Below are 20,798 nucleotides of genomic sequence, written 5' to 3'. Positions count from 1 at the left end.
CTCTGAAATGACATAATATCTCCGGTTCAGATTATAAATGTGATCAGCTGCTAGAGATAAACAGGCTTAAGTCAGTTCTCTCTAAGTCTCCCCCACCCCACCCCCTCCATACACACACACACACACACACACCAAATTCTGTATAATAAATAAAATGTCACGGCTGACATCACGTAAACAAGAAATAAGGCTGTTACTCCTTGCATTAACAATAACAAAAACCTTTTTAAAGCTGAAGAACCCGCACTATTTAGTCCTGTGCTACACGATTTGGGACACAACCCATGGTTTAAGCAGGTGTTTCTTATGTCCCCACTTTTTTACTCCGTGTCACTCTGTTCCACCCTCCGCCCCTTTCGTTGTCCCGTCTTCTTTGTGTTCATAAAAGTCCTGAGTGTCGCCTTTCTTTTTTCACACACTGCACAACCTGCAGCTCCAAACCTCCACTTCAGTGTCTTCAAATCGATAAGCAACATGCTGTGGAAATCCAGGACAAAGTCGGATCCCTACTGCGTACAAGTAAGCAAACAGTCAGCTCATTTAATAATGACGCAAAACTGTTGATATGTTTCATTATTATTTAATAATAATAATAATAATAATAATAATAATAGTAAAAGTATCGTCTTAACATTTGTTTATATTATAGAGTATATAATAAAAAGAAAAGTATATTATAGAAGTATTTCATTTGCTTTGAAATGGAATAACCTGCACAGGACCTAAAAATCTGAATGTTTCATGAATAAATATTGTAAATAGTTTAAACAAGCGCATAATTGTCCCTTTAAGGTGGTCCATACGACCCCTCCCCTGTATAGTACACCCAGCTGTGGTGACGCTATAAGAGCGCACATTGCGCACAGTCCGGGAGAGTTGAACATTTACACATCTCACACACACGCACACGCACACACACCCGAACGCGCGCACAGCACTCGTAACAGCGGCACTACGAACATTTACGCCTGTCTGCATGGATCTAGCACGTCAATGAGTTTGTGAATTCCCTGTTCGGTCGTTTTCGAGGATCCTGCAACTGAACAGAGAGCCAAGTTTCATCCCAGACCACTTGTACATCCACATGTTAGTGCACACCTACTCAGCGATGGTGAGTGTAGCAGTGATTGTTTGTATATTCTTTTGCATATACAATTCAATAGATGCATTGAATTTGATTTATTTTACTCCGTACATCTCGGCCGTGTTCATGCGTAAATGCAGTTATTGTGTACGGATGACATCAGGTGTTACGGTCATTTTATGATTAATGTATAAATGCTTAGAGCTTTAACATATGCTATATGTGTGACAAATTGTCTTTGGAGTTATTAAACTCAGATGTGTATTGCTGGGCTTTCACAATCACTCAGAAATGTTTACAGGAGAAATAATAAACAGATTGGCGCCCGTTAATTGCGCGTTAGTTACATGGGGATAATTGGAAATACAGTAATTAAAGAACACGGGATTTATATCACAAAATAAAGCCGTACTCGCAGATCATTCGTGCTACAGTCGCAGAATTGATTTCACTGACACATCGTTGATTTTGCGCTGGCTGAAAGCTTCATAAGGTCTGTTCATGTAGGTCCATGTAGCCAACACTATTGTATTACACATCTGTCGAGGATTTGGTCAAATGCGCAAGAACATGTTTTGAAAAAAACATGTCTTTTTTCTGAAGAATCTTTATCTCGTTTCTCGTAAGAGGAACAGAATAAGTCATGTGTTTGTCTGAATGTAAAACAGACAGAAACACCTGCTGCATTAAAATTGGGAATATTTCCAGCTTCTTTTTTTATTGGTAAAATGAATGGATCTTGTAAAATATTTAACTTTAGAATTGTTAGTTTTTAAAATATCTAATGGATGCAAATACAACTAAACACCTAAATAGTTACTTGCCTACTACTTTACTATTAATAGATGTATGTATGTCATGTATATACATTACATGTTATAGTCTTTACTTTTACGCTACAATGAAAAATTAAGGTTTCAGGACTTTATGTATGTTTTTTAATGAGGGCTCTTTTAAGAAGTATTAATAAATTATAATGGAACCCGTTTTTGGCCAAGCAGAATAAAGTTTATAATGTTGCTGTTTGTATTTAGGAGCGCTCTGATGGGATCTCGGGCTCCTCACCGAGACTGTCTCAGCTCTGCTCTCTGAATCAGACGGCTTACTCTGCGGCTCCTCCGCTGTGCCACACTCCGGCCTCGGACTTCCAGCCGCCGTACTTCCCTCCTCCTTATCCGCAGGCGTCGCTTTCCTACTCGCAGGCACAAGACTCGGGATACCCGCACCTGGCCGACCCGTACCAGTCCATCAGCTCCCTGCATCAGCACCAGCAGGCCGCCTGGCACCCCCCGCGGGGCCGCAACCCGGAGGACGCGGGAGTCCTACCACAGCCACACCGTGCACTGAGCCTCGAGCCCCGGCGTGAATATCCCGGTGTTCCCCGGCTTCTCCATGCGCTTGGTGAGGGAGCAGGAGCGGGAGCGCTTGGAGATGCGCCGCTCGGCCTGCACGCGGCTCAGCACGGCAATGAGGATCTGCAGGCAAGTCTTTGCACAACACGTTCATTTCATTAGCGTCGGGTGTATATCACATAAAATAAGGCAAGATTTCGGTTAGTTCTGTAAAACCTTTTATTATTCCATATCATTCGTGACTGACTTTTTAAAGTGCGTACACACTGAAAACTCTGCTAACATCCATATCAGAAAAGTTCAGAAAATTAGAATGATGTGGTTTTTAAGCGCCTATATATAGCATTTAAATATGCTTCATTTTTCACATATGAATTTTCACAATTTCTTTATTTTCGCTTATTCAGTTTTTTTTTCACGTGGTGTCACGGGAGCGTTTGAACTTCACTGGTGTATATACATTTCATGTATAAATATATAAAAATAAACACTTTTAGGTGTTAGATTTATAACTACATATTAGTCCCATAATAACACACATTTCTCTCATAATCACATTTCCATCCCTATCAATTTCATACCACAACTTCAGAAACAATTGAACAAATTCCTGTAAGCCTTTATGAACTGTATACTTCATGCATTGTATGAATTTTCCATTCACACAATTTTAATTTAATTAACTGTAGCCTGTTAATTGATTCACGTGAGACTAATTATTTATGATACTAATTAAACGTAGCCTATTTGTGGAGCACCAGAATTGCGCACGTATCTAAACACTAGCTTAGTACAAGGTTCATGCTGTTTCTGTAATTTTATTATTATTATTATTATTATTATTATTATTATTATTAGTTTAGTTTATTTTTTTTTTCAGTAAGCTAATCGATGATTGACTCTTTTCTATTATTTTATTATTCACTGACTATATATAAGTGTTCCATTGTATTGTAGTATGACATTGAAAGTGTTAGGACATTTATATAGATAAGAGCAGGAAATGTTTATTGTTTATTTTTTATTCGGTTATATTCATTCAAATAGGTTTAAAATCATTTTCCCGACTCGGGGGTGTTGGTGTTTTGGAGCAGGTGCAGGATCATAGTGGTCTGAATGACTTAGTGTTTGACAACTGAGCGCAACCAATCGATTTATTTAGACAGTTGAGGTCAACAAAAAAGGTTTTTTTCTCTCTGCGTGAGACTATTTTAATGTGAAACATACGAACCCCCTTTTAATTCTGCAAAACACTCCATGTTTATTTGCTCTACTTAACAAACAACCGGCTGGATAACGAATTTCTGATTTTTTAACTGAGAACCACTTTAAAAATTCATGCATTTACGATTAGAAATAATCAAATAAATAAATCATTTTGGAAAGGATAACTATTTAAACGATGAATAGAATTTGGCACTGTTTTAAAATAGGCAGAAGGAATTCTGTATGATTACATTTTAATTCACAATAATGATTTTTTTTCTCGACTCAGAATAAATTTTGTCTACATAAAATAAAACAATTTCTCTAGTTTTTCTAAACTTTTTATAGACTAATTTAACACAGAGGGCTCATCCTCAGAATCAGTTTTTTATATTTTAATTAATTCATTAAGTTATGTTATGTTCAAATAGCATTAGAACAATAAGCCAATTATTTATTGTTTGTAATTATTGTGCAGATGCACATTGACAAATCACTAATAATCGGTTATGAGATTGAAAAAATATATATTTTTTTTTAACAGGGAATGGAGGAAACATCATCCCTGGGAATCTTGGATCACTCTGTTATCAAGAAAGGTAAGATATAACTCACACACACACACACACACACACACACACACACACACACACACACACACACACACACACACACACACAAACACACACAGTCCCCACCACAGAAATAATTCAGCAGTGTCGTTTCATGTGAAGTCAAGAAATCATCCAACGCTCAGTTCACCCTTAAGGCAGTAACTCTTAATGAACTGTTCATGGTCATATGAGAGAAAAAAAGAGGGATTAGTAAACCAGCTCATGGGAGAAGGAGGGGTGATGAAGAAGAGTTGTGAGGAATTCACAGTGTGATCTTTCCACTGAAATACCAAGAAATTGGATTTTTATAGGTCACACAGAAACTCCAGCTCTATTCCTTCTCTCTCTCTCTCTCTCTCTCTCTCTCTCTCTCTCTCTCTCTCTCTCTCTCTCTCTCTCTCTCTCTCTCTCAGAAGTTGGATCGTATCATGTTTTTTATACAAATGCCATCTTAATTCACACGTTTGTGGATTGGTTTCGGTGCGCTCTCATGGGTTTTGCAGATTCTCGGAGAGGATAAAAGCCTATAAAGTCTGTATGAATAAACCGAAGGTGTGCAGAGCACATAGAGCGACACACACACACACACACAGCTGCGTTTTGAATAGAGGCTGCTAATGTTGGGCATCACAGCAGGGTGAGATACAGAGACACAAGACACAGGACAACACACAAACACCCAGACAGAATAATTTTTTCATTGTTTCATTTTTAAGTGTCTATATAAGTAAGAACATAATTAATGATTTCTATACAATGGCTTTTAAACATTTTGCATCTAGGGAGCCTTTTAAATGCAAAATAGATTCCTCTTAGTGGAGCTTTTATTTATTTATTTATTTATTTATTTATTTCAAATTAGACTTATGTAAATGTGTAAAATAATTTTTTGGGTATTTATATATTTTATTTCTGAACTTTTCATCAAGAGAACAAATGATGTCCAAGTTTAAAGACTTGTTTAATGTTTGGATTAAACCCATTCAATTCAGGTGACTAGACAAACAGGTTACAAATTCAATCCTAATTAAAATAACTTGTTGCATAGAGATTTCCCATAATATAACAAAATAAAATAAAATCACATACCCCAAGGTATCACATAGCCCTCTTAAAATGCTTTCGGTGTTGGGGATTTTTTTGTTCTTTTTTTTTGTTTGTTTGTTTTTAATGGTTAATGATTCTAATGTGTAAAAGGTCAATATTTAAAAAAAAAACTTCCTAGTCAATCCAAAAAGCTACTTCTCTAAGCTTCATGGCGTTATTTGCTAAAGAGGAGATTGTTTGTAATTCAGTCACTGACTAAGTATCCCATCAAAACCAGAGCTAGAAGCAGATGGGTTTTGGGTTCAGTCTGGTCTGTTTATTACTGGTGGATCATTACTGAGTGATGAATCTTAAAATCCTAGGAATAAAGGAGAACCGCTTTAGAAAGCAAAGAATGCTTCACTATCCACTGAACCTTTTTTTTAATATTGTACACAATCGCCGTGATTAAAACATTTACATTAAACGCCTCTTCTAAACATTATTTAACATTATTTAAAACACCAAGTGTCAGACAAATTTCTTCAAATTCACTGCTTGTGAATCTGTTATTCTGTTGCAATATTGTTCAGGTATGTTGGCTTATAAATGCTATTCTGATTAGGTTTCGTCTTTTTTTTTCATGAAATATGCTTGAGCTCAATTTTTAAGACATTCGTAAGAATCACAACCTCTTCTAAGAGTTGAAAGCCTTTAAGTGTGAGCATTTTTAACAGGAAACCTCTGACGTTACGAACGTTCTCTGACAGTGTAACAACTGATTCCAGACTGGCATGAAATTTCAAATAGTTTATAATAAATTACCTATTTTAGTCATTGTTATGTTGTATTGATTAATGCTATGTTGTCAGTTTGTGTCATGGGTGTAAGCTGAATAGTTGCAAATGAAAAGCAACGTGCCAGAAGAGAACATGATCAAAAGCTGTGATTTTTTTTAATTGTAAAAATGATAATAAGTGACATCCAATTTCTCAAATGAAAAAACAACAACATTAAAACAGTGATAAACTACCAGATGAGATCAGTTAAGAAGGTGAAAAATTAAACTAAAAAAGTGTAGTGACACGAGCATCGTGTTAAACCCGCTGCTGCCGTCACTTGTCCTACTTTTCATTTCCTCCTTCTACATTTTTCATTACAGCATGTGAAAATTCAGAAGAAGCAGAAATCTGACAAATATCGAATACGTCTCCTGTTGCTGTCTCTTTCTCGCTCTAGTTCCAGTCCCTTCCAAGTTGAACGGCTCTGCTCTGTCTGTCTTATCCTTTGGTAAAGACGGTTTGGGTCTCGGCGGTGTGTCCAACCCTGCTGAGGTCTTCTGCTCGGTTCCTGGACGCCTGTCTCTCCTCAGCTCTACGTCCAAGTACAAGGTGACAGTGGGAGAGGTCCAGAGGAGACTGTCTCCTCCTGAGTGTCTCAATGCCTCGCTGTTAGGAGGAGTGCTGCGGAGGTGAGCAGAGGTTCCACACAAGACCTGAACAGCTATTAAACAGATATAGAGAGAGCAGCACAAATTACATTTTAGGAGATTCAAACTAAATGGAACTGAAATATTCACCCACACAATGTAATATGTTAAACAAGCATGTTGTATTTCATTTTAGTGTTACAAATTAAAATATTTGCAAATCAATCAATAATTTCCTGAATTTATAAATATTCTCTTTAGAAACACCAAACACTGTATAGACATTCTTTTTTTTTTAATGTATCTTTATTTAACATTTTTTGCATCTATCCACTTCCTACATCAAAAAAAAAAAAAAGCCAAAGTCATTTGCTTGATTAATGAAGGTTAATGAATGAGAAATTATTTAGCCCATAAGCTAAACATTGTGAATTCAGGGGAAAAAAGCGATCTGGGGAAAATAAGGGTATAACCCAGATGAGAGGTGAACTGGTCAGAGCTGCTAATGAGAGGATGTCAGCAGTGTTAAGCGTCTCTTTGTCCCCTTCCTCAGAGCAAAGTCAAAGAACGGCGGCCGCTGCCTCCGTGAGCGTCTGGAGAAGATCGGTCTCAACCTTCCTGCCGGTCGCCGCAAGGCAGCTAATGTCACACTCCTCACAGCACTAGTGGAAGGTACATACACACACACACACACACACATACATATATATATATATATATATACATATATATATATGTATATATATATATATATATATACATATATAAAGACACTGATGCACTGCATTAGTCATGTATTCATACGGCACAGTACCTCACCGCTTCAGCGTTTTTAGACAAGTTCTAATCTGAAATGAATTTCTTTAAGGTGAGGCAGTCCACCTGGCACGGGACTTTGGTTATGTGTGTGAGACAGAGTTCCCAGCGAGGGCGACTGCAGAGTACTTATGTAGGCAGAGTGATCCAGACCACCTCCCCACACGGAGAAGCATGCTGCTGGCCACCAAGTGAGTCCCAGTCACATCTGATCTAATGTCATTATCATCACCAGTGCTTCCACAGTATATGAGTATAAACTATCTCAAATGATCTTGTACGTCAAACATGCACTTATTAGATTGTAATTAATCCCATTAATTCCTAGTTGTAGCTTAATGATATGAATGCCTCCTGTTGTAAACTGCTGATCCTAACATTAGGACTATCCAAATATTTAACACCATACTGCAACAAAATCAAATCTATATCCAGGCCTCAGGATGCACTGTCCGGCCCCCAACACATCTGATGCAGCTTGGTCATTAACTGAGGAGCATAATTAGATGTTTTCAGACTGAGATTTATCCTCTCAGAAAATTAGATTTACAAAATGCTGTAATAATCACTGCATTCCATAAAACACCCAAGAAAGAAAATCAACACGCAACAGTGTACGAATGAAAGTGGAAAATTTTCATTTGAAAAATAAAACAATTTTTTTTTCATTCAAAAAAAATTATTCCTAACATTTTGTTTTATCTGTATGTTAAAGTTAAGAGTGACTATTAATAGTATTGTGTTGCTTTGTACTGTTTTAATCACTCATTTTTATTCACATTTGATTGAATTTCTTTTAAAAAATCACATATGTTCAATTTATCATGCAAGAATTAACATTTAATTAAGAATTTATCCTCCTCACACTCAGGAAAAAAAAACAGCTAATCAAAAATCTGTTATTTATTCACCAATTTTCTCAGTACCAAATTACAATTAATAAACACATAGTTAATGATGTCAGGTTGCTCAGACACATCATGATCTGTTAAAATATACAAATATCCATTAACCCTGTGATGCTGGACAGAAAACTAATGACTCCAATAAGCTTCATACTTCTTCATACTATTGTGTTTAATGTGTTATGAATGACATGCATTTACTCAGAGCCCTTTTTCTGCATCAAGCAATAAGTCAAAGAAGTTTTATTTAAAAATAGAAAAAGAAATCTGAACAAAAAAACCTTCTGTTCAGACAGCCCTGAGGTTTATTAAATACCCTACCGTCTGCTCTAACCTTCACTTTCTCCTTGTCCTCAGGGAGATCTGCAAAGAGTTTGTTGACCTCATGTCCCAGGACAGGTCACCGCTGGGTGCGAGTCGACCCACACCGTGCCTGGAGCCCGGGGTTCAAGGCAGCTTGACCCACTTCAGCCTGCTCACTCATGGCTTTGGCACTCCAGCCATTTGCGCTGCCCTCTGCGCCTTCCAGAGCTACCTGCTGGAGGCCCTCAAACTGCTGGACAAAGCAGAGGGAGGCGGCAAGAGCCACCAGGAGAAAGACTTGAAACACTGCAAATGAGGCAGCGGTGCATATCCGGCAACATCACAAAGACTGAGCTCTTCCACAGCCTTTAGGAGAGAGAGTGAGAGAGTGAGAGTGAGAGAGTGAGAGTGAGAGTGAGAGTGAGAGTGTGTTTACACGTGTATTTATGTGTGGGTGTGTGTGCTTGCTATCCGAATCTAACTGAATCAGCTGCTGGATTTGATTCAATCTCTGTATTACCGGATCAATTAGGATGTGATGTCCTCTGGAGAGAGAGAAAGAGAAAGAGAGTGCATGAATCATAGCTTCTCACTTCTCTGGATTGTGGGGTGGACATTCAGAACAGCGCCCGTGTACTCGCCCTGTGTTTCACTGAAATCCGAGCCACAGGAACTGCAAAAGGCAGCTAGAGATGCCGCACGTTGCTGACGGAAGCGTTCGTTAAGAAACAATGCAAATATTGTCTTTTTGTACTCCCTACTATATGTTTGTTACCCATGATGTTATTATTATTATTAATTATTATTATTGTATTTCAAGGTAAATGTAATATATTATTAAAAACAAAATAATGGTGTGCCTGGTTAATACAGCTGGTGTATTTGTCCTTACTGGGTTTATATAAAACACATACAGCACATGTTTTTCACTGTTTTTATATCAATCACACAATTTCTTTTTTTAAATTTAATCACATTCCAAGACATTTCTCATGATCAAAAAAAACTCAATAGACATACTAAAGAACTTAATTACTAAGAATAATATATTAAATAATATAGAAATATAACATTTATTAGAGAAAATAATAAATAATTACTCAAATATATAATTATTATGAACATAATTTCAGCCTTTACACAAAAGCAAACCCAAAGGTTCTGTTTAAAATATGTACTGTGTATTAATCCCTATGCGGCTTCTACATAGTATATTTTATTTCATGTTTCTCTTCTGCAAGTGATCACAGTTAATGGTGAACAGAATTTATTTTTGTTAATCCTCTTTATTATTAAATTGGCACAATCCAAACCTTCGGTGTAAAAGTGTTAAAAACGAATCACACCGAAGGTTGCAGAGTCTCAGCAGGTAATCCAGAAGGTAACACAAAACCACTACGATTGCAAACAAGTAACTAATCTCACAGTAGCTAATCCCCCTCCAGTCCTTCTCTCACTCCATCTGCCACTCTACCTTTCTTCATCTGCTCTGGGGCACTACACCTCCATACCTGCCCCCCTACTAGCTCGCACGCCCTGAGTGTTGATTCCCTGATCTCTCTCTCTCTCTCTCTCTCTGATACTCGTAGACACGATTCAGCGTCTCTGTGCCCGCAGGCGAACATATGCTCCTCTTCCCTGCAGATTCCGGTTATGTTCAGGGGGATTGTTTAATGTTTATTAATCTCACCTGTCTGCAGAGGGAAGATATGCGCACACACACACACATACATATATATACACACAAATAAAGCAGAGTACAAAAATACTTTCTCTGAACAAGGTGAGAAACGGCAGCACATTCAAAAACACTCACTGATGAGCAGGTCTTATTTTTGTCCCAGTTCCATTTCAGCTCAGAACCTGAACTCAAGCTGTTGTATACGGCAACCGACATCGAGACAGTTGACTTAAACTCAGGGATTACAGCTTTTTCTTGGATACACACTGCTCTGCTCTGCAAACTAACCAAAGAATCTGTTCACATTAAACTGAATTTAGAAAAGAACTGATTGGATTGACAGAGCTGTTAGACTTTGGTAGACAGGCGGAAATGAAGATATTCATTTAAACACATTACACAATATTACCAATCCTACCCTTTAGAGGCCAGCTGTTTCTACCAGTTAAGTCTTCCACAACTTTTCTTCCTCTTCTATTAATAAACTTCATCACATTTCTCTGTTTGACGTGACAATAAGTGCTAACTTTTTTTTATTACATCCTGTTAATTATGACGTGTTGATAAACAGAGAAATATTGCATTTAATGTATGAAAAAAAAAACTCAAAACACAATGTATTTAACAGGGCTAAAGTTTTATTTGAACATAAAGGATCAGATATGCAGTACAAAAGAGTGATGGTGTGAAGATGCCACAGCAGACGGTCACTTTGCCCCCACGAAAAGCTTCTCCATGTCGTGAATGCCATCCTTGTCGATCAAGCGAACGGTGAAAGAGGGCAAGTTCAGGATAAAGCGCTTGTTGAGCTATGAATTCGAGGCAAAATTTAAAAGAAGAAAAAAAAACCATATCACACATTAGTGAATTGGGGGGAGAAAGCAATTAACACTGAAAATGGCTTAAATGGTTTAAACGTTGTACAGAACTTAATTTTACTTCATTAGTTTGAGCTGACATTCACACCAGAAGAAACGGAGGTACAAGAGAAAACTGACAAAAACGATGGTGGAGATGAGACGTGGCAGAATGTGTGTGTGTGTGTGTGAGAGAGAGAGAGAGAGCTTACCTCTTCTATGCACTTCTTCAGAAGGTCTAGTGCCTCATCACGTGTCAGATCTGCACACAGAGCAACAGAGATGTTTACTTCAAAAATAATTCAAAAATCACAAACACGCTTGGAAAAAAAAAAGCCAGTATGATTTACACTAAGAGTTGTAAAAACAGTAGCAGAAAGCAGAACCTGACAAGAACCAGAAAGTCTGTTTCCACCTCAAAAAGTACTGGAATCTTTCTCTCCAAACACTCGAAACTACACTTTTTCTGCTGACCACAGATCAAGTTTTAGCACCTGGTCAAAACTGGTATTATGGGCATTGAGACAGTTTTTTATGTATAATAACTAAAACAGTGTGTGTTTTAGTAGTGCAAAGTAGCACTTTAGTAGCAAAGTTTTAGTAGCAAAGTAGTGTGGCTTATTAGTGCCATGTCAGAGTTGTCAACCAATATTTTGTTGTTTATTCCTCAACCTTAAATGACCTGAAACAAATGGGGGTTTTTTTGGCAGAAACAAGCATTTGTTTTTAATTTTAGGAAGCTACAGTAAATGTACTGTACAGGTGTCTATAATGACATATAATAATAATTCATCAACAAAATGATTTAAACGCAATCACCAGGAAGAATCGTTTGTCTGCCATAATATTTAGTTTATAAATTCCTTGCCTAAATTCCTTAGTTTATATATAGTCTTGCGGGCTATAAATATATAAATAGAATGTAGCTGAATAACAAAATAAACAAAAAAAATTTATTTAATTAATTTAAAAATAAAAAAAAACCTTTCGATTTAAACACGTCTTCCATGTTACTTGTTCATGTGCATCAAAAACTGTGATGCAATTTAACGTGGTTCTTATTTGGGCCAGTATTTGGACACCTACACACACAGAGAAACAGCAACAGAGGAGAGAGAGGGGTTTCACCTGGCCTGTAGTATCGGTCCATGATGGACAGAGTAAGGAAAGCTCCGTATCCGTGTGCTGCGAATGGGGCTTTAGCCAGCGATGACATGTAGTCCATATAGTACAGAGCAGGACCGTCGGTCTGATCGTAACCTGCCAAAAGCAGGTTCACGTGGTAGGGAGTCTACAGGGAACGAGAGAGAGAGAGAGAGAGAGAGAGAGAGAGAGAGACTAAGAGAGAGCTCATCAGTTCAACAGTAATTTACCATCAAAAAACAGAGACAAATTTACACACAGACATTCTCATTAAAGCACTTCAGGTGCCTTAGATCACTATTAAAGTTTGCTCTAGTGTTCGCACTACGATCATAAAACACTGTTTTTAATTAACAAGTTCAGTCTTAAAACGCAATCAACAAAACGAAGGACTGAAGTAGCATTATCAACATCAAAACCAGCGTCAGAAAGAGAGGGGAGGGTGTGAATAAGCCGAAACAGGAGAGAATGCAAGGTGGGGTGGGGCAGGGAGGGGGTGTTGAGCGGTCTGGGGGGTCGTTGGTGTCACCAGCAGTGTGACATCTGCTGGATGACAGCACCCCGCAGCTTGGAGCACCTCCCCACCTTTCTCTTCTCCTCTTCCTCTCCAAGCCTCCCTCCCTCGCCCCGATGCCCTGGAGCTGAGCCAGAGCTCATTAAAACTTCCTTTAGTCTCTTTCCTGCTTACTTGCTTTGCCATCTCCTAACTCTGTGTCTTTACACCTGCTTTACACTTCCCCTTCCCTCCGCTTTAAGCTGCATTTTTAAGAAAGAACCGTTCTGGTGTCCGAACAGATTAGTAACTCAGCTGGTTCTCATTTCATCATCATGAAGGAAGAGACATAAACTGGCTTAATGCCAGCTACGGTACATCTAGAAAGCGGTTCAGGTGCTAGAGGTGCACATCATATCATAAAGCCTGCAGTCTGATTCAGACCTTGGCTTTGACATGGTGTAGTGGGAGTGTAAGTGTTAGAGAAACTTGGCTGTGCTCCATGCGAGTATCCCCGTAGACAGTCGGTTTAGAGCCCAGGTTGTTGGAGATACCGAGCAGGGGAACAACAGAGCTCCCAGGAGTGCCATCTCTATCCATTCTCTCTTAACTTGACACCTGTTTCATACATACCCCACCTGAGTTCCTAACACAACAGCAATTCTCTCACCTCACCCAAAAGAACACACCGTTAAATATTAGCGCCCGAGCATACAACACCAAATAGCACTCTAGGCTATACTATAGCTTGATATGGATACTGAAGCAAAATGGCTTGGGGACAGTCAAGATAGAGATGTTTCACTTCCACCTCCCTTTTCACGTGCATGTGTGTGTGTACGTGTGTGTGTGTGTGTGTGTGTGTGTGTGTGTGTGTACCAGCGTTCCTCCAAACTCACAGACTGCCCAAGGCACCCTTCCCTTTCTCTGTCCTGGCGTCTTCTCTCAAGTTCAGCTGTGGCTGAGCCATAGAGCAACATGAAATACGGTGACAGTAATTATTTGTGTCTAGAGACCCGGCTATATTTCTGGAAGACAGAAGATGTTTCTTGGAAACATTTGTGTGTAGATTTGAAAGCCTTAGAAAGACTTTTGTCTCTTAAGCAAAGCTGAACAATAATTATGGAAAATGTACAAATACATATAATACAGTTTAGAATAGGGCAATTGTTCAATTCCACCTATACACGTTTTGCTAAATTCATTAGTTTCCGCATTGTGATTTGATCTTCAGTGGAGAGAATATGACGTTCTGTGTCACCATCGTATACACCTGATCACGTACAATGACCACAAAACCTTGTGAAAAGCTTCAGTAACTCAAACTCCTCTGCTCTTGAATCGCTTTGTTTGTTTTTTGTTTTGCTTTATAGATAAAACTACATAACGTTTTCGATGAGGCATGGCAAATAAGTCATTTTGTATAAGTGTAAAAATTATAGCTTTACATTTTAATTAGTTCGCTACATACTAACATTTTATTGTCTGTGCTAAAATCACATTCATCTGCAGCCGAGCTCCAAGACCGAGATTAGTTTACAACACAAATTACTGGAACATTCTTTTAAAACGATACGAGCATATAGATTTAACGACCAACAACTCAACATTTTAATCTTGCTCAAATATAATTAATATAATAAAAATAGCTGATTAAAAAAAGCAGGCAGTCTCCAGGGGTTCCCTGCAGACTTTTTTCCTTCTAAAGCCCAGTCTATACAGTACACACACAGACACACACACACACAATGTAGCTCCCTTTAGACAAACCAGGATTACAGCTACCAAGGTCAAGCGTGTCTGCATTACATCGATCTAAAACTACTTTCTTTTCAAACCTGTACACTGATACCAGACAACAGAAAAGTAAGTGAATGTTAAGTAATCGATCAGAGATTATTTCAGGATAAAACTGATATGAATAAAAGCACTTCTTAGGGTAGATTTAAAAATGTCCAATAGGAACTTAGGGTTTTAAATAAATGACCTCAAAATCCAAATCCTTATTCACTGAAATAAAAAAATAATAACAGCAAGGACAATAATTCATTCATTACGTACATTATAGATGTGTACATTAGGAATAAATATAATTAGAATTGTTTTTGACTATGTTTATTTCTTAACCACACCCAGCCCTTGAGAGCAGTGTGCTAGAACTAATCCTCAGAGGGAAGTCTGGTAAAGTAGGCAGCCAGTGAAGGCCTTTCTTTAACCATGCACTAGATGCGCTGCAGCTGAAGCATGTTGATTTGGGAACGAGGCCCGATGCCCCTGAGGGCTCCTTCTTACCCCCCGGGGCTTGCTCTCCCTCTTCAGCCCCTCCTGCAACAAATGCTCTAATTGTTTTTTGTAATTATTTTCTCCCTTCTGCTATTGTGACAAGCAGCAGCTACTCCTAACAAATTAACACAAAAACTAGCAGACAACAGGGCCAGGGTGTAGACAGGCCTTTTACACAGATGGGTGCATAAGTGATCTCTCACACACACTCACACAAAGGGACTATATGCTGTAGAGCATGCTCAGGTGCTCAGGAGCACAGACACTTCGATCACACCTCATATTTCACAATGTAGACACACAAGATCCTGACATCTGTCTTTTATCACTGTCAACACTACCTTCGTTCAGTCACAGCAAGCGGTGCACGACTCAGTGCTGCCAACCCAGCATGAATTACGTTTACGGATTTGTTCAGTGTTAACAACTGAGCACCGGTCTGAGGGGAAGGAGAGCAAAATAGAATCACACCTTCGGAGCGGCGACATTGTAAACTTTTGCATTTTGACACGAAAGTCATTTTAGATATCAATCAATGTTGTTTGTCTAGCAAGGTCAGTATCTAATAAACTGTGCCTATGATTATTCGTTATGATTTTACAGTCAGCTGTGGCACCCGATTTCCTCACCTCAAATTTCAACAGCACTGGAAGACCAGCACACCAAATACAGGAATTACAACAACAAAAAGAAAAGGAAAATATTACAAAAAAGCAATAACATGAGATGGAATTATTATTAACCATATTTCCTTCAGATTCAGTTTTTTAATTAATGTAATTAAATTGCCTTCTAACTAATGATAATTATATTCTCTTCTCCTCTAACAGCACTTTGATTCGTTCATGGTTACTTCAAATCAGATGTAATGCAACAACCAGCCCCACGTCATGATGCTCTCACCTCTGAACTTCACTGTCTGTAATATAGTGTTCTTAGGGTCATATGACGAGCTGAATTACTGCCGCAGACTTGTTTTGTCGTTCAGTGGAGGGGTTTTGTGGAGTGTGAGGTGTAGAAACGGAGATGTCTTTAGTCCAGTGCATTGTTGATTACTTTCTGTATAACTGGAGTTCCTGCAGCTCCTTCTTAGTGACAGCTGGCTTCTCTCTTACCTTCCTTATCATTAATATTAGTGCATTTTACGCAATCCCATGTGGCTCACCTGTCCAGAGACGATTACTTCTGGTTTGAGGAACTTATTTTCTTGATCACAGTGTATGCCTGGTGTACTGACACTTCCCTTTTTATGTGCTCAGGTGAAATTCAGAGGTGATCAGGTGCCAGAAACACACACTAATGCAAGGTAATGGTTTTATTTAAGATTTGGACTTGCTATTTTTGTATTAAACTGCTGCATATTTTTAAATATTTGATGAAAGAATGATGTTGAATTGCATTTCTCCTTTTTCTCACTATAGGTGAGATGTGTGTGATGGATAAAAACAAGAGAAACTTATGTACACACCCTACTGCGCAGATAATCTGCTAGGTTCTTCCTGGTGAAGTTCGCAGCAGCCGTCGGACTGAGCTCATATCCTAAAAGAAAGACAGCATACAGAGGCCAAAACTTATGAAAATGTCTGTATAAGCAGCAAATAATGACAGTGTTTTAGCACGTTAAATTCCTAGAAATTGTTCACAAATTATTAAAATCAAAAATGATTCCCATCCCATGAAAGCACATCAAAGATTATAAGTTTGTAATATTCTTCAAAACTGTGCCTCCAAAGGCAGAGAAATTCATAGGAACGTGCATGTTTACATCCTTTAATAAAGCCATTGCTCCATTTCCTCTTACAACTCGTAAGCTGTTGGATCCTGTTCCCCAAACTCATCTCTTCATGGCTATGGTGAGTGTATTTCATACCGTATTAAGCCATTTGGTACTTTATTCAGACAGCTTGAATTTCCTCATTAGCTTTTTATCCATCAATCTTACACCGTCCATTAGTTAGTGACAAACTGTTAGTGTTTATTGTGTGTCTCTAGTCATACTGTGCTCTCCAACATGAGGCTTCTAAAGTTGGTTGGACTCAATGATCAAATGATTGATTTTATGTCATCCCTGGCAACAATTTCATCACAAGCTCAACTGAACAGTTGACACTGATGGAAGACATGAGGAACTCTCCTGACTAAACAGAGACATTATGAACTCAGCCAATTGGCAGGATGGTGTCCAGTCTCTTCATGACATGCCACTCTACGAAAAGCACCTCTTCCTCCTTTCCATTACTTACAAACTGTATATAGTATATGTTAATGTACTATATACCCGTGCTGCTCAATGAAGTCTGCTACAACCTGAGCATCACTCTTTATCAGTCATCTCTGAATCCTTTTCCAGTCTCCCTTAATGTTGGTATGTGCCTAATCACAACACTGCTAATGATTAGGAGGAGTGATATAGAACTCTGGTTACAAAAAAAAAAGTATAGCTTACACTCTCTGATATATTCAGGGTGGTGTTGTGAGGATATTTGGTTATTCTGCACAAGAGCATGAGCACTTATGTTAAACATGAACATAAAGTTGATGTTCCAGTTCATCTCAAATGTGTTCTGTGAGGTTCAGAGTCAGGACTCTGTGCCAGACACTCGAGTTCTTTCACTCTGACCTTCTCACAACCCTGACTTCGAGGAGCTCACATTGTGCATAGGGACATTGTCATACTGGAACATGTTTCTGCCTTTTAGTTACAGTGAAGAGAAGCTGTAATTCTACAGCATACAAAGACACTGAAGTATTTTTGTTTATTGTCTTGTATTTTTTGTCCTGCACTTTTGTCTTGTCCTGCACTGTTTGCACCAGGACGCACAGATACACTTTATGTCTCTAGGACTAACTTACTAAGTCCCTAACTCTGTCTTTGTTTTATGTAGTTCCATGACCCTGGAGAAACATCGTCTCATGTCACTGTGTACTGCAACAGCTATATATGGTTGAAATTACAATAAAAGCTTCTTGACTTGACATTCTGTGCTTCCAGCTTTGTGACAACAGTTTGTGTCAATAACCACATGTGTGTGATGGTCAGAGGTTTACACATTTTTGACTATAATTTTCATGGGATAATCTCTAGGATTCCCAGGAGTTCAGACCAAGCACTGACGAGGAACTAGGGGCCATGCAACAATGCCATTTGACATTTTTTAATAAAATATTGTGATATACACTTACTTTTTAACTTTGTATAAGACCTTAGCATGCATACATGCATGAAGATGAGCAATCCTAGTTATACAACCTTGACAGTTATTCAGTTAGCATTTTACTACATGTAAAACATGAGAAATAATAACACAGTTCTTTATAAAAGTGTGAGAGAACACAACAGTACATACCATTTCTCATTTTGTAGAGCTGGACATTTTTCTGAATGTATTCTGCAAACTGTACAGTATCTCCAGCTTCTCCGACACACAGCAACAGGATTTTCTCGCTCAGTTTGAACATTTTGTCGTAGTCTGAAATAAAAACGTTTCACATTAGGGTTAACTTCAACTTCCTACCCTCACAAACACCAAAAACATGATCCCGTTACATTAGTACTAATAACGCTTAAAATTATGTGCTTATTACAAGATAAAAAAAAAATCTACTGACTTCTGAGGACGAACAAAAAACACTTTCACTTTCGTAACAGATTTCGCCTACTCATCTGCTGAGACTAGCTCATCAAGCTCACAAATATAAACAGTAAACGAGACCAAATGAAATCATACAACAAAAATATTACAACATATGAACGTATCTGTACTGACTGACTGACTGACTGCAAGAAATCTGTTCTGCGCACAAAAGTGCCAAGCTAAGCCGCTAACCGCTAGCAATGACTAGCACGGATTAATCTAAAAGGAAATTGCAGTAAATGTTATTCTTACGATTTATTTGCGAACAACAGTTATACATACAAGACGACTAGTTATATTAATACACGAATAATCCTCTAACTTAGTCACATAATTTTAAAGAACTAGAGCTGCGGGGCTAGGCTAATAGCTAGCATGACTGCTAAGCTAAACCATGCTAAGCTAAGATAATCTATGCTAAACTAAGCTATGCTAAGCTAAACTATGCTAAGCTAACGCTCGTGAGTTGCTAAATCTTTACCTTGTTTCATTTTGATGATGCTGCTGGCAGCCACATTATCAGCCGCAACCAAGACAAAGTCCGGACCCTGAATACCAATCAAATATTCCATCTTGCAAAAGGGAAATGAATCCTATAGAATTTTAGTTACACCGGTATCGAATGGACACAGTAAGAAATTACACAGCAAAACTTCAACACATCGGCGCGCCCTTCTAACGTCACCGGAAGTAAAGGTCGCATGTCTTTTGGCATCACCTGATTGTGCCGGATGGCTAGTGGTGGTGTGTTTATGTACTGTATGCTAACGTTATGATACATTTAATTCCTTTTAAAACATATATATATATATATATATATATATATATATATATATATATATATATATATATATATATATATATATATATATATATATCTTAGTTTTTTTAACTGAAGCATTTCACACGCTTTTTCATACCTACATATATATAACATAATAATTATAATAAAGTATATATATATATATATATATATATATATATATATATATATATTATATATATTAGCTAATAAAATCAATCTTCACTAAAGAAAACAAATCACGTTTCTTTATGTTATATACATAAAAATTTACAGTTGCAAAAGATGTAATTAAGAAATGTATTTTTTTTCCAAATGTAATTAAGATGTGTTTTTTTCTGATCATTTGTCTATATCCATTTTTTTTACTGGTATCAGCCCAATAGCTGAAATCAGATCAGTCAGTATTGTCTCTAGTGATGGTTCTTTGCCCTGATGCTTTTAAAGAACTGTAAAGAACATTAACCATGAGAATATCTGTGTTGGTTTTCCTACAGAAGGTAATTCTGAGGTCACTATTGAAAAAATGAAGCTAAAGAAAATGGTGCTAACGTGAGAAATACATAAAAACATGACATCTGCTGTTGCAAGTAATAAAAAAAAAGCCCAAAATGTTAAATCAGGTATTAAACTAGGTAGCTATAATATCTGCCACTTTCCTTTGTTCTTCTCCTTATTTCTGACTGATTTCATTCACTACTCTTTTTAGCTAAATTACTTTTTATTTCTGTAGCAGTTTGTAACACATATGTATTACTAATAAGATACAATAACATTACCAGGTAATTATAACCTCAAAATACACTTTGTTCACGGTCTTTTAATACTCGAATGCTCTTTGTTGAGTATCTCAACTTGACACATAATCAATTAATTTGCCATCACGAGGGAGACATTACAATATTTAAAATGGTTGCTCATAGAAAGACATTTCTTTCAGTGAGATTTCCAAATCCCATTAATTTTTTTCACGTATCCTTCTATAAACCTTTCACTGTGCCTACTTAATTCCCTCTCCTTTCATTGCACTTAATGACCTTATTGTGGATTATTCCTATCTGTAAAGCAAGACTGTTTTATTTTGAGAATCTAAATAATCTGTGGACCTAAGAAAAATTAATCTTAAACAAAGTAAATCAATTTCCTATAAAAATCCAACAAAAATGATT

At 37.6% G+C, this 20,798-nt stretch overlaps 2 protein-coding genes across 4 annotated transcripts; one reads left to right on the top strand and one right to left on the bottom strand.

Moving 5' to 3' along the window:
• Positions 1 to 434: 434 nt before the first annotated feature.
• Positions 435 to 9,082, top strand: tfap2e (transcription factor AP-2 epsilon). Of its 3 annotated transcripts, none has more exons than XM_060897470.1 (7): positions 435 to 519; positions 2,119 to 2,565; positions 4,187 to 4,241; positions 6,522 to 6,753; positions 7,265 to 7,383; positions 7,580 to 7,718; positions 8,790 to 9,082. In XM_060897470.1, exons 1-7 carry the CDS (start codon positions 475 to 477, stop codon positions 9,049 to 9,051), a joined length of 1,299 nt encoding a protein of 432 aa, XP_060753453.1. In that variant the 5' UTR covers positions 435 to 474; the 3' UTR covers positions 9,052 to 9,082. The 3 variants fall into 3 exon arrangements, with proteins under 3 accessions (XP_060753453.1, XP_060753454.1, XP_060753455.1); XM_060897471.1 differs by having other exon boundaries at positions 475 to 513; XM_060897472.1 differs by lacking the exon at positions 435 to 519 and adding an exon at positions 1,085 to 1,111.
• A 1,954-nt stretch (positions 9,083 to 11,036) lies between these two features.
• psmb2 (proteasome 20S subunit beta 2) lies at positions 11,037 to 19,532 on the bottom strand. Its single transcript, XM_060897586.1, has 6 exons — positions 19,309 to 19,532; positions 18,540 to 18,662; positions 16,661 to 16,731; positions 12,402 to 12,564; positions 11,486 to 11,535; positions 11,037 to 11,225 (listed from the first exon to the last, which is right to left on the bottom strand). Exons 1-6 carry the CDS (start codon positions 19,397 to 19,399, stop codon positions 11,124 to 11,126), a joined length of 600 nt encoding a protein of 199 aa, XP_060753569.1. The 5' UTR covers positions 19,400 to 19,532; the 3' UTR covers positions 11,037 to 11,123.
• Between the last annotated feature and the right edge of the window lie 1,266 nt (positions 19,533 to 20,798).

This window comes from Tachysurus vachellii, chromosome 21 (genome assembly GCF_030014155.1).
Source record: "Tachysurus vachellii isolate PV-2020 chromosome 21, HZAU_Pvac_v1, whole genome shotgun sequence".
NCBI lineage: Eukaryota > Metazoa > Chordata > Actinopteri > Siluriformes > Bagridae > Tachysurus > Tachysurus vachellii.
This window is presented reverse-complemented; position numbering and strand designations above follow the sequence as displayed.